This window comes from Melopsittacus undulatus, chromosome 13 (assembly GCF_012275295.1).
Source record: "Melopsittacus undulatus isolate bMelUnd1 chromosome 13, bMelUnd1.mat.Z, whole genome shotgun sequence".
Taxonomy (NCBI): Eukaryota; Metazoa; Chordata; class Aves; order Psittaciformes; family Psittaculidae; genus Melopsittacus; species Melopsittacus undulatus.
The window spans coordinates 6002244-6017316 of record NC_047539.1 but is presented as its reverse complement, the minus strand read 5'-3'; the positions used below and the strand labels follow the sequence as shown (position 1 = coordinate 6017316).

The window sequence follows — 15073 nt, the reverse complement described above, 5'->3', positions numbered from 1 at the left end:
CAATAATAAAGACATCTCAAACCAGGCTGGAAAGATTCACTGTGAAAAAAGTGAAATTAGAAAAACCTGGACTTCAAAACTGAGAAAGCAGTTTAAGCATTTTTCCAAGGAAAATATCAAACCCCCTTAATCCAAACCAGAATTCCATTCTAAAACACTGGAATACTGTTGTATCTGTGCGTTAAACATGACCAAAGTTCCATGGAGAAAGGTCACCATGCACCAATTCATGCTCCCCCCCCAAACCAATGTGCTCGTCCTCAAATCAGTCGAGGCCATGTAGAACACTTCACTGCCAGGATTTATTTTAATGGTACATGAAAAGAAACCATGTGAGTATAAAAACATTTCCAGTGGTTATAACATCCAATGAAAGGTGTTTTAAGAAAATTTCATCAGAAATTGCATGATTACAGGTGATGGAATAGTTTGGAAAGCTACCATAGGTAACAGTAGTAACAAAAGTGCCCCTTGTGTGCATAATACTGAAGAAAGAAGTACCCAGTTGTGTGCAGTGTCCTACTACCACTGAAGCAGATTCAATCACAGCTGCTGTGGGCATTCTCAGTGAAGTCCTGTGGGTCAAAGGATTAGTTTACAAAATGCAGCTTCTGTGTCCAGCGATTGAGAGAGGGTTATCAGCTCTCACATGACATGAAGGATCCTGAGCTCCTCACCCATGTAAAGCGGCTGTATGGCTCCCCCTCTGAGCTGCTCGTGAACAGCAGATGCACCCTGATTAGAAGAAACTGGATCTTGGTCCACAATAAATCACCAGCTGTGGTCTGGAATACAAAGACCACTTTTCTCTGAGCTCTCCACACAATCTCCTTGCATGGAGCATGGTAACACAGTTCCACAAGTGAAACCGGAGAGAGTCCAACTTGAGAACTGCAGAAGTCCTTTGCAATTCAGTAGGGATTTGTCTGATGCCCTCAACTGCCATAAAGTCACATATCTGACAGATTCAGTGCAAAACTAATTCCTGTAAGACCAGGGCAGATATGAAAACTGTTTCTCCTATTGTTCCAAAGTGTAAGAGGAATGTATAGAGTGTAAACCTCAAGTTTACACAGTTTTAATCCATGCAATGAACACAATACCCTCTGAACCTGCCCTCACTACTTACAACTGGAAACAATTCCCAAAACCGAGCATTAACTCTGAGATACCACTAACTAAAATGTACAGAGTCAAGTGTTCTTAAACTCCACACTGCAACTACCTACCTAGTTAGCCTATGCAACAGTTTCCACAGCATACAAAGACATCCAGACCTCAGAAGACTTTATACAGTGAATGCTGTAAGCAAGTAACTGCAAACCAAATGCCACATCAAGGTGTTAACTTCTGATCTCAAAAGAATCCTGTAAAAACTAAGGCTTTGAGGAAAAGAGCACAAAGGAATCCATTGGGTTCTGAAGCAAGACTCCAGCATAAATACAACAACACCCTTTGCTTTGCTCTTCCACGTGAACCAAACTTTCTCTCTTCCATCCATAAGCAACGGAAGAGTGTGTAGTAACTCTATTTACCACACATGGTAGGTAGCTTGAGGCTGTGTATCTACAACATGGGAGACTCACAAGTGCTCTTTTCCAGCACTGCACTCTGAGTTTCTATGGAGTGTTGGTGTCTCTTCCAATCCTTTCCAAAGACCTCCATTTCCTCATCAAGAAACAAAACCATTTCTGAAGCCAACTACCTACCTTTCAGGTTTTTAAAGGTACATAATGTTTCTTAGTCCATCTCCATCCTCCACTGGGAGGACACATTAAGGTTTAAGCACCTCTAGAAAAACAGGAATTTTTCAGGTCCTATATTGCTATAAATTGTAGAGATTTACAATTTTCATAGCAGAGATGATGCCATGAGGAAGACTCTGTTCCACAGAAATTCCCCATTTACAATTCACATCATCTCTGTAGCAAGAGTAGCAATGATATGGCAGGATGGTACCAGGGAAGTACTTAAATTTGACTTTACATTTCCAAACTCACTATAACAACAGAAACCAGTTGGGGTTAATACCATGAGCTCTGCCATTCAGTGCTTCAGGAGCTCTGCTCTGCTCACCTCGTGTCAGAAACTGTGGGATCCTGGTTATTTTACTTCTCTTAAATCAGAGGGAGAAATGCAATAAGCAAATTGATAATTTGCTTTACAAAAAAAGCAGGAAATGCACATTTTGATAAATGTATCTCAATTTGGAAAACTGAGAATTGGAAAATTCTACAAACAGCTATCAGTAAGGCATGGAGAAATGGGATCTACCATCAAAAGAGACTTTACACACTCCAAAGATGTTTTCATGTGACCCATTGCTACTGTGTTTCCCCAAAGGCAAGCAGCTAATGTTTGAAAGGCAAATAAAACTTTAAAACCTGCTCTATCTAATAAATAGCTTCTTAAATAACTTCATTTAAACTCAAAATCTGGAAATCAACGATTGAGGGGTTACAGTGTAGTAACTATTGTGTCATAAATAAAATATCCTCTACAAAAAAGAAGCAAGCCCAAAAATCTAATACAGATCACAACTTCCTTAGCTTAAATCCTTGTACTAGAAATGTCTACCACCTTAAAACATATAGCATTCAGCAGGTGCTACTTCTATGGTTCTTATCCAGTGCAAGAGAATTACTCTCTCCATACCAATAAAAATACCTGTTTCTGCAATAAATTATCTCCTATGAGCTTACAAAGTTTCTGAACAATCCTACCTGTCTTGCACTGTCTTACTCCATCTTCTCATTATAAGCTTTTATTCTTACTAAGACATAAGGAAGCATCTGACTCCTGAATCGGGACCACTAAATGCCCTTTCTGCTTCAGAACTCGTCATGCGATTCCAGATTGTCAGGTCTCTGCATCCAACTGTTCTCTTCCTGTGGCAGCTCCTTTCCTATTAATGTTCTGTTAGGCTGAATCTGGAAGAAAGACAGCAGTTAAAAACCAAATTAACACGTTCAGAAACACTCTCTTGCGCTATACTAGCAATACACCATTAAAGAAAGATGTCTTACACACTTGCTAGAAACTGAGGAAATTAGAAGGGATGCATCTAAGCAGCAATTATGGAATTAGGAAAATAAAAACTGATACCACTACACTGGTATCAAAGCATTAAGTGTCATGCAAACAGAAAGGCAGATGGTGTGTTGTATCCACATACAACCAACAGCCATTCTGCAGAGTGTGTGGCAGATATTAAGATCAGAGACAACGGAAATACTGGTCTCTGGGATGTTTCTTACCAATGCAGAAAGAAAAATATGAACAGTAGCACTGAGATATACCAGGAACTTTCATTATTATATCCCCCTAAGGTAGTGGAGTTTCACTGAATACACAAGAAACATTTCTGTGCAAAGCTACCACAAAGAGCACAAGGAGCAAACAGCCTGTCAGAAACTTGTCAGCATTTAAGGTAAGGTGAGTTGTCATCTTCACAGAAACTAGGGACCTAACATGACAGAGCCTGAAATTCCAGAAATGAAAGCTGACAGAGAGAAACTCCTCTTATTTCACTACAACAATATGCTGTTACAATAGTTACTCTGAGCATTCTAGCACATCAGCAAATTCTTTCATGGGATGTTAGCTAGGACATATCCTTTTTGCAATTGCTTCTGCTGCCAACACCTATGTTCAGATGCACATGAAATAAAAACTCACATCAACATTAAGCAAAGCTTCCAAGTACATTACCTGAAAAGGCTGGCTGATACCAACTACTGATTGCAGATTATTGCTATAATAGCAAAGCAAGAATTCACCTCCCACATCTGGTATCTCTGCAGCACTCATGTAAACCTGTCAACACCAGCAAGAACAGGCAATGGGCAACTTCCACAGAGAAAGCTTACAAAAAAGCCCCAAAGGCAGCATTTACTATTTATAAGGAAGTGTAAAGCTAAATGTAAGATAAAAAGGATGAAGACAGCCGTAACTCACGAAGGGAATATTGTTCCCCATGTTAGTGAGCTGGCTGGGATCAGCAAGAAGAAACCCAAAGCTGTTGCAGGGGAAGGGGCAAGGCCACACGGGCAGAAAGGAGGGAGATGAGCTGCCTCCTGGTGGCAATGTATTACATGGAAGAGCGTAACGAACATAACATTAGATACTTACAACTGTAACGCAAATCACATAATAAATATTTAGGCTACATCAAGTAACTTTAAAAGATGAAAAAATGGCCAGTAACTTATTTCAGTGGCAGAAACCAAAATATAAGAAGACAGTAGTTTTTAGTACAATGAAATGTCACTACAGCAATAAATTCCTTTTTCATGAACTCCCTTAAACAACATGATCCCACCTGAGAAGGTGTGCTACACTACCTGGAAATTACTAAGAATTAGGAAGAGGGATTTTAAACAGTAATATCACTTCCAATTTGCTTTGACTGGGAAAGAGGACACAGAACCTGCAAAAGGGGATATGGAACAAACAGACCTTAAATACTACTCTAAGGGAAACAACATTAGAAAGAAATACCACTGGCTTACTTGTTTACCATCTTTGCTAGAAGAAATTTCATCATCTTCTACCCAAGAATAAGTAACATAGTCATTCACATGCTTGAAAGTCACCTGCAAAGAAAGATGGAAACCATTGGCCTGCTGAAGGAGACAAAAACCTGTTACCTGGAAATGTCCAAGTTATGGCAGATTTGTGACAGAAGATTATCAACTACCTCCTCCAGTCATATTCACCATCGTCATTAAAAAGCCATGAAGAGGTAACATTACCTTGAAGAGGCCAATCCAGTCCCAGGCACTGCTTGGGAATTCAGGCACTGCAGAATAGTTGATGAGAACATCGTGTTCTGCACTCCACTCGCCCTCAGGACTCAGTGTGACCAAAGGTTCTGATACAAGAGGCTTCAACTAGACAAAAGAAGAGAGTTTCAAGTGAGTCACGTGGGTCATGCTTTCTGTTATTCTTTTCAAGTTATCCTCTGCCACATCTGCTGTGGGACCCTGAACTGAATGGAAATAATCTGATAGCCATTTCCAGCCTCCACTGTAATCAAAATGAAACAGAGATTATGACTTAAACCCAGCTTCTGTAAAGAACGCTGAGTAAAACCAACTTTTTCTTAAGGAGGTAAGTGGGAAAGCACCTCAAGCCCAAATGTTCCTGTAACAGGTTTGTGATCGCTGATGCCATAGCTCATGTGACTGATATAATTATTCAAAGTAACAGAAATTGTCTGCTGCTCCTCAGAGAATTCGCCGCCTTTTGGTGCAGGCTGGCAGAGGTTCTTCACTCTCCAAAGGATTCTGTCTGTCCACGCTGGCTTTCTTTTCTTCTCACTGCAAGAGTGTAAGGTAAAGGCAAAATGAGAAGTGAAAAACAGCTGCCAAAGGTAAAAATATTGAGAAAGATCTACTCAGAGTTGAAAGATTGTCAGACGTATATTAATAAGAGAAGGCAATCACATCCAGGCTTCATTTTACAGCTCTGTACGATATACTTTACAACCAAGGTTTCCTCAATTTGAGCTCAACTCCTTTTACAACAGATAAGTTTCTGAAAGAGGAGTAAAATGAAGGGGAGAAGGGAATTTCAGTGGGTTAGTTGGCTTTATACAGGAAATGATACTTTCTCCTAAACCACTCCATAAAAACATGCAAGAACACTGAGATAATGCAGCAACTGCCCCAAGCTTCAAATGCAGTTAAAGAGGCACAACGTTATGGAGAATGTGGGAAGAGTGTGAATAATGTTTAAAATTACTCAAAACATTCAAGAACAGGGTTCTTATAACAAGAAAAAACAGGCAAACTCAGGTAGCTTGAACTAATCACTGCTGTACTTCAAATCCCTCTACATTGTACTAGCCTGCATTTCAAGTTTGCAAGCTACTGCTGTCCCATCATAAAAGAAGAATTCTATAATCAAGACAGTTGTGCCTGCAGCCTGCAAGTGTGCTACACATCAAACTGTAATTATAACTCAGAGTTTCCTTTTATACCATATCAGTAACAACAGAAGACATGAGCCTTTCCTGGGTCTCTCTGTAGTGGGAGGAAGACTTAATAGCAACTCTCTGTATGGATGTATCACTTCAAACTGAAATGGAGAAAAGATCATACCCTATGGAAGAGGAATTAGAATGGGCGGAATTGAATTATAGAAGTTAACGATCAGGATGTGTAAGGAAAACTGTCAGTTTGATATCTATCAGAATCATCATAATCTGGAAATGCCATTTAGTTCTTTTTGGTTTACCCCTTATCAAGTCTGACTCACCTTTAAGAAGGTGGAAAGATTTTAAATGACTAAAGGGCCATATCCCACTTACTGCAGGAATTCTATAAACCGACAGAAATCTTGAGCTGCCAGATGTCTGCTCTGCTGTGCAAGAAAATACCAAACCAACAGCTTAACCTAATACACTCACTGTTTTAGAGAAGAAAAGGTGTCATAGATGGGAAACAAACCCTCAAAATCCACACTGAAGATAATAAAATGCTGTGTGCTTCATACAATGCACTTTTTAAGGAGCTCGCCTTGACGCCTACTGAGCACCCCCCTCCAACCTGCTTGAAGAGCAGCAGAATGCACACAGTATGCACAAACATGTTTTTTTGTTCTTTAACAAAGCCAATACAGGCTACGGTTCTAGGAATCACCCTTAGAATGTTTAGGTTTGGATTATTATAAGTACTTTTTGCTAACTGGATTTACTGCTGGTTCCATTATATCTCTTCACACTCAGTTACAGTGTAAAGTGTCTTTGGATCCAAACGAATAAGCTTCCAATGTTAAGTGCAACAGCAGAGGAGATAACACTGCAGCTTTCAGACAGGTCCAGAACATCCCTGAAGAAAATCAGTTGTCATCTGATTTTCAAATATTTCACAAAAATCAAATCAAAAGCTCAGGAAGGAGCGTTGCTTTGATTTTGAAATATTTACTGATCTATGAAATCCAGAAAGTTCTCTTCTTACTTAAACCAAAAGAGGGACTTCTGCTCTCTGGAAGTAAAGAAAAAGATCAGTACAAACCCCCTGTTTGGACAGGATCTTATACTTCTGTTGAAACAGAAGACTAATACTTTACAACAGATTTTAGTGTCAGAGAAAAACTTTGGAAACTTAAATTAACCAATTTTCAACTTAAAATAATTTATAAAGACATATTTACATTAACTTATTGTCAAATGAAATACTTAAAAACTCTTCCCCTTGCTCATTTCTGACACCAGTGGGCACTTTTAGTATTAACAAGCAAAAAAGAAGTGGCTTAAACAAACTCTGGTTTATTCTATTAATCCAGTCTTTCCAAAAAGAAAGCTGGGTTGTTCCACCACTTCCCTCTTGCAATCAGCAGACTCAGGCTTCTTCAGCCAGAAATACTAATTTCTTCTGATTTGACAGTGAATGAGCCTAACAGAACTGCTCCATAGCCCCAGTTAACCAGCACACTCATTACTAAAGTGGTATTTGGCCAAGCACTACATTCACTCTAACATTCCATGTCTAAACGCATCTGCTATGCTTTTACCTTGTGTCATATATATCCGAATAAAGGTCAAACTTGTAGGTGGGTTTAAAGTGCAGAGGACCCTCTATGAATTCCTGAAGAAATGCTTCCTTCTTTTTAGCCATATTTAACTGCAGAAAGAAGAAGTAACTTTGAAAGATTATGTTTAAAATCAGATCTCAATGGGCAACTGGGAAAGGAGATGAGAAAATGTCATCCAAGAATCCAACATCCCAGTCAATACAATACAGATGGAAAAGTAAATTCAGAACTGTCTCTTTGCTACTGCCAGAACTCCTGACATGATTTGTTTAAAAGTTTTGTAGCAGTTCTATTCAAAACAAATTCCAGAACAAGTTTCTCTTAAAAATAATTCTTTGGAGCAGAAAAAAAGAAGACATTAAGGTGAGGAACAAATCACAAGTCATGATGTTCAAAGAACACTTCAAACACAAGCATGGTAAATGAGTCAGAAACTAAAGAAAAGCAGAAATGGACTGCTATTGATTGGGGATTATGCCTGAGAAGGGAGAGAGGGAGCAGTAGATCTGTTCCACCTCATGGGTACTCTGAACTTGTGTTCTTTAATAGAAATTAGAAACTGCAGAGGTAATGTTAACTACAGTGTTTGTGTGCATTAAAAAACAAACCAAACCAATCCCCCAAACACATTAAGACATCATACCTGGTCTTTTTCCCAGAGCAGATTGTAACGCTTGTTGTTTATTGATTCCCGGACAAAGTGTATGCCATAATCCGCGATCCGAAAGTTCAGATCTCCAAACCAGAAGAGAACACTTAAAAGAAAGGCAAAAACCCAAGGAAGATTTATAAGAACCCATTAGCAGGAGGGAAGAATTCAATAGAATACAAACCATTACTCTAATTAGGTGCTCTAATCACACTACTTAATCTACAGCTTAAACAACAAACATTAAGGAGCTACAGATAAACTCACACAGCGATCACCTGCTCCTAAACAAAAACTTAAGGGAATTGAAATACAAAATAGATCACTTGATTCTTGCTGCTTGCTCATTACTGCCTGAAAATTAACTTCTCCTAATGACTTACATCTCCATCAAGAGTTAGAATAAAGTTTTAACACTAAGTAAAGTCACTCACAAAACTCTCAACCTTTGCAGCACTTGGTTATGTTAATGCACTAACTCAAGAGCTCTGGTTTAGTGCCTTTGGAAAGCAGGGTTACATCTTGGGTGTTCTATAGCTGTTAGGAAAAAACATTACTCCAAAGCACTGGAGTGTATTATCAGCAATGTTGTAAACAACAGGAAAGCTGTTTTTTCAAGTAAATTAACTCCTCTTTGAAAAGAATGGAGGAAGATAAACATTTAACAGCAAGCTTTAGGATTTTTGGTATAAATGGGCTTTAGATTCTGAAGCTCTCTTGCACAAGACATGTGCAGTACATCCACTAACAGATTTAATGCAATTTAAGACGGGAAGAGAATTGGGAAGTCTTGTAAAATAGACCTCCATCTTTCAGGTTATCTTTTCCACACAGGATTCAGGATCAAGGCTGAAAAGACATCCAAAATAAAAACGATGGATGAAAACTCCAAACCCCAAACTCTTCAGTGCACGAGTTTACCCTAGAACTACTACAGCCAGAAGAGGGTCTGAACAACTCACTCATGTTCCAAGGCACTTGGAATATTCTCTCCTTCAAACTGCATTTCCAGAATTTTCTCAAAGTCATCCAGTCGCTGCTCTGTGTTCTCCATGTGAGCTGGCAAGTGGCAGTTCATGAAACAAACTGTGTGACCATAGAGAGACATGCGAATGGTGACACCTCCTTTGTTGCCCTGGTGTGGAAGATGAACAATGTTCTCTGAAACTACAGTCAATACCTGCAAATGTAGCTATTGCCACCACCTATACATCTTTAAATCTTGCTACTTAGATTTAAATGAACTGAATCTCTTCCTACACAAGCTGCGTATCAGTTATTAAGTTGGTAAAATTATGGTCTGTGCTGTGCACTTGAACACAAGGCTCAAACAAGTGAGTCTCACTGCTGGACAGTGTATTCATTTTTAAGTAACCCATCTATCCTCCTTCCCACCATGAAACCATTCAGAGGCACACATTACCATAAGGAACCAGGTAATCAAGTCTCAAACACTTTCTCACCCAGTATCCATAGAGGCCTGTGCGTGTGAACTGGGTATGAAGGTCCCGTATGAAAGGCAGGTGGACATGCTTCACGAAGATCAGAAGTAGCAATCCCTGCATGCGAACGGAGGAGAGCTAGAAGAGACAGAAAAGAGGGACTGGTCATTTCCAGGGAGGTATTTGGAATTCCTTGGATCTAGTTCATAAGACCTTTTAGGTGCAGAATGCCATAGCAGAAGTTATGCAATTCCCAAGCCTGGCTTCAGCACTGTGCTGTGAAGAACACATCCTTACGGTACACTTGCTTCTCTTGACTAATCAGTTGAGAGAGTAATTAGTTGCAACATTATGTTACAAATCTGAAGTGGACCTCAAAACACGTGTATTTGCCCAAACATCTTTAAGGACCTTTCTTCTGCCTCACCAATCTTCTGTTTCTATCTTTCTGTCTGTCCAGGAAGAACCAAATCCTTAATTTTTCATCTATAATAAATGGAACACCTACAAGTCCTCCAACAGGGGCAGATTCTTCAAATTGAAACATCCTTTAGCAGAAAAACTATCATTCCAAATGCCATTAAAATGGCTGAAAAGCACAGATTCTGTTTATGGGGAAAGAACTAAATGACTCCAGCCAACACAGCACTCTGAAAACAGACCCTGTTATTGAAAGGGCAGAATGCCCCAAGGATGACAACTACCCCGCTACACTCAACCTTGTCACTGGTCAGCAAAGAGTGAGTAACTGCTCCTCTCCTCCTCTGCCAGCTTCCCAGACAAGTCCTAGCAGAAGCTCTTCTCACTGCCTCTGTTGATTCTGACCTGACAGTTGCCCTATTGTGAAGAGATGATCAAGTCCTGCTGAAAACCGTTAGGTGGCAGCATCTTTTCATCAGTGTGTCCAAAGGACCACATTTCTAAATTGGAATTCAAATTCAACCATACAGTCCATGAGGAATTCCCTTTAACTGCCTGTACACAGAGCCTGAATGTCAGCCCACAACCAGATTTTGACTGTTCATCAGCAATGCCTTACACCAGAATGAACAATGGTTTTTTCTTTCTTTTTATAAATCCCAATGGGTCCTTTGTTTTGTTTAATTACAGTTAAAAGAATGGAACAACTATTGAGTCTGATTGGCATGCAGTCCATAATACAGTAATACAGTCATCTCAGCAAAATCACCCTGAAATACAGCTTTAGAAAACCAATATAACATTCAGAAGGTTTTAATATCTCTATATTGGAGAAATTCAGGATATCCTCCTGTTTATTGTTTGCATTATTAAAATAGCCGCTACTTTAGCTGATCTTATGACCCAGATATTACCAAAAGTCTTGTCATTTAAACTACCAGAATGTTGATGAGTGTAAGTTTACATGTATTTAATTTTAAATCATCTTCATTACTCTGTTCCTTGAGAATGCATTTATATTATGATAGGGGTATTTTTCTGTCATCACAGGTTCTGCAGTACTTCCACATCCTGTTGTCAGCGTATCTGAGCAATGTCCTGCTGCTTGTCAGCTGAGCTGCAAAAACACCAAAATTGCCCAACTATTCCAAACGAGAACTAAAAATCCATGTCCAATTGTTACTGCTAAAATTAAGGTCACTAGTATTAGTAGAGAAAAATTAAATTGCCTTTATCAACAAACCAAGACAAAACAAGTGTAATGAAGAAACACTTCTAACATATGTGCACCATGGAAGAGATTGACACCTGCAAAAACACCAACAACTTATCTTTTATGGAGAGCTTGACAGGAAAACACATCTACATGGAGCTAGGGAAAACATTCCTTCACTGCTGTGACACTTAAGAGATGGCAACAATTACCTTGATATATCCCAAAGGAGACAATACAGTCATAAGGAAAATGCTCCACGGATCATCAAATGCCAAGTCAGACAGGAAATTTGTGATTTTTGAGTTTACCTCCTGTAAGCTGAAGACATCAAGATTACTCACACTGCATCACTTGGTTTTGGCAGCATTCATACAGCCACACAGCATTCATACAGCAACACAGACCACAGCATCCTAACAGGGCTCTCATAACTCTCATAATAGCATAACTCAGAAATGTCTTGCTGTTCAGTTTCTCACCAACAAGCAGTTTAACCCATCCACAATCTAACACATTTAACACTGAGAAAAGCCAAGTTAAAGCAGCTTATATACAGCCGAAAACAGAGTTTAAGGCAATGCTAGATTCAAAAGATGTTATAATAAATAACCTGACTGCCAGGTCTCAAAATCTCAAGAGTTTGTAAAGCATGACGGCAACTTGTGCCTAATAAACTTGAACTAATATGTTTTAAACATGCTGAATTTTGGATAACTTTCATATCAAAATGACTATGCCTTCACATGCCAACAAAGAAAACCGCAGCCAAAGACTGCGTTTGGAAAAGAAGATATTCCATATTTTGTCACAGAACAGCAGCACAAAGGAAAAGCTTTCCTTGCTATAAATCATATCTGTTCTAAGTCACTAACTCTACTCTTCACCTTCTGTTAGCAGTAATGTCAAACCATCTCCTAGACAGTGATTCACATTGCACAGTAGTCCCAAAGCACACATAAAGCTGCTGAAACTGAGCAATATTGCAATAAACTTACAAAGCAAGTTCTTTAATGTATGTAAATATAAATATACACTTACCCTATAACATACATATCCATAGTTGTGCCCAGTGAATCCAGCTGAAGTAAACTACTGACATCAGGAGGTGGAGAAGCTGTGCCCACATTCCAGGTAACCACATGCAGTCTACAAAGAAAAATCACATAAACTCAGTGTTAAAACTGAATCCTAAGAGCATCTAATTTCCCCACAGAGCATCTATCTACAGAAAACAACAACTTTCTGTCACTTTTGAATAGTAAGAAATTTATTTAATAGCTAGTACCACAAACCCAACTAGAGGGAACAAAACCTGAATTCCTGCCATTTATCCTTCAGCTTTTTCCCCCAGATAAGGAAAGCTTCATCCAGAGTGCGGGACACTTCTTCATTAATTTCATCATCTGAGCTGATGTCCTCTACACAAGCCATAAGCTGGGCTACTCGCTGTCGGAGCTGCAAACGGCCACTGGACCCTGTGCTGCTGAAACTGGCGGACCGGCTGCGGACTTGGTGCAGGCTCTCCAAATCAGACAGGGACACAGCTGCTGAATCCTGACATGCATCTTCATTGCTGTGGGATGCCATGTGCTCCAGAAAGTAACTACACTCTGAAGGACTGGCTCCTTAAAATCCTAAGTATATAAGGAGCAGATGGGCCAGGGTCTTCCAGATCAAGTTCACACTCGTGTGAGATGCTTTTAAAGCAACAGGACAAACGTAGATGCAGCAAGGGTGGAAAAGCCTGTAGCATTACCACTGAGCTCACTGGATTGTTACAAAAGCTGCAATCATGTCCTACCTCACGCAGGGAATTGTTTCTTTGTAATAGATTTAAGGTAGTTAATTCTATAAGCCCAAGATTTAAAAGAATTTATTGCTGATTTGAATCAATCATGTGCCTCCAGCTGTAGGCTGCCAGAAATATGATCTCCAGCTCCCAAACATGCAAACACACAGTTCTGACCAACACCAAGCAGAGCTGCTGCTCCCCTCCAACACCATCAGAAGCATTCATGTGTTCTCTGACTTGTTTCTTCATAAGATGGTAATTTCAACATCAGAGCTTCTAAAAAGGGAATTCACTTTACAGTCAGTCTTGATAATAAGCTGTTTATTTCCCACCCATCTTAGGGTCCTATATTATCAGTTAATAGTTAGCTATTAAATGATAGTTAAATAGTGAATCTCATCAATACATCCACTGTTAGGGACATGCTGTTATCCCACAGTCTGCTCAAGGTGACACAATGGAAAATGACCTTGTACACCAGCCTAAAATGATCTATCATTTCTTTCACCAATAGATTCTCTTTGTAAGACTACACTTAAGTCAGCCAAAAGCTCTTCTAAAACACATTTCTAGGGGACAAAAAAAAGAAATAAAAGGTATTTATGCTACAAATTTAACCCAGCCAGAGATGTATCACTTGGGAACACTGCACTTACTATTTCTGTAAAGGCAATAACCTGATTAAACAAAACTGAAATAATATTGAGGTTATTGCTTATTACTGACAGAAATCATATTCCTTGAAGTGCCCAGTGTCCATGCTGGTAAGAACAGGGGAAAACTGCAGCACCAGAACGTATACCAAAGGTTTAACTGGTACAAATGTCAAGAACATCCCGAATAGCTCAGTTTCACTGGAGGTTATAATGTCTGCAGGAAAGACTGAATCCTGAGGGAGCCTTGGGTGCCATGGTTTAGTGCAAGGTGTCCCTGCCCATGGCAGAAGGGTGGAACTGGATGATCTTAAGGTCCTTTCCAACCCAAACCATTCTGTGATTCCATGAATATCCATGCCCATACAAAGCAAATAACCTGCAGCATTACACAGTCCCAAAGGTCTGCTGATGCTTCACGAGGCCACAGCAGTCCTACCCTTGGGAAGGAGGGAACATGAGTGATACCAGCTTTCACCTGGTGCCACAAGAGCAGCCTTTACCAAAGGGAAAAGGCTCAACCTGTTCCAGAAGCTGCCACCAGAGCCCAGGCTCGGGTACACTCTCTGCCAACACATTCCTAAATACAAACTACTGTTTTGTGTTGCTGATTCCTGACATGATTCAATAGTTTCGAATCTTTTAGGGTCTCAGTGTTAATAATAATGCATTAAGGTGAGTTTTAATATCTTGGAGCAAATGTTAGTTTGGTGTTGTTTTCCCACTACAAGCACTATCCTTTAAGCAGCGTTTCTCTACAGAACCAAGCCCACGGTGTGAGACACCACAAAACCCATCACCTCAGGAGGTGCCCCATGAAGACACAACGTAAAATCACTGTAAACTCAGAAGCCAGAGAGTTATTCGAGCCCCTTTCTCCTCACAAAAGCGACACATTTGAGACAGCAGCTAAATTAATCGCATTAATGCCCTCATTAAACCTAAGTAGGTCTCTGGCAAGTCCCTAGGACCCAAACAATACTCAGTAAGCCTCCCAGTCCCAAGGCTTTCAAACCAGATCAGCTTTTCTTTCCTCCATATGACTATAGAACACCGCCAATTAGCGAAACTCCCTCTTAATGAGCAAAAACACAAGTTTCGCTAATTCCGATCTAATTGCGTAACGACTTAGCGACTTTTCCCCCCGTACTCCCCCAAGCTCCCCTCACCCCGACCCCTCAGGTCACCCAGCTCACCTCAGCTCCCTCACGGCACCGCGGTGCGCCGGTTCCATGCCCATGGAGCCGGCCGGGAGGCGCTGGGAAGGGGACACCGGGAGCCCCGGCCTCCGCTCCCCTCACAGAGGCCACGCCCACAGCCAGCAGCGCCCCGCGCCTATTGGCCCTCGTGACAAGGGCGGGA

The 15073-nt window shown here is 40.3% G+C and overlaps 1 protein-coding gene across 2 annotated transcripts; it reads right to left on the bottom strand.

Annotated features, from left to right (window-relative positions):
- Positions 1-280: 280 nt before the first annotated feature.
- INPP5K (inositol polyphosphate-5-phosphatase K) lies at positions 281-15016 on the bottom strand. Of its 2 annotated transcripts, XM_031053707.2 has the most exons (13): positions 14908-15016; positions 12305-12412; positions 11476-11584; positions 9652-9768; positions 9151-9323; positions 8183-8294; positions 7519-7628; positions 6963-6989; positions 5129-5321; positions 4755-4892; positions 4512-4595; positions 3712-3816; positions 281-2930 (listed from the first exon to the last, which is right to left on the bottom strand). In XM_031053707.2, the coding sequence occupies exons 1-13, from the start codon at positions 14949-14951 to the stop codon at positions 2832-2834; spliced, it is 1419 nt and encodes a 472-aa protein (XP_030909567.1). In that variant the 5' UTR covers positions 14952-15016; the 3' UTR covers positions 281-2831. The 2 variants fall into 2 exon arrangements, with proteins under 2 accessions (XP_030909567.1, XP_005154417.2); XM_005154360.3 differs by lacking the exon at positions 6963-6989.
- Positions 15017-15073: the final 57 nt, after the last annotated feature.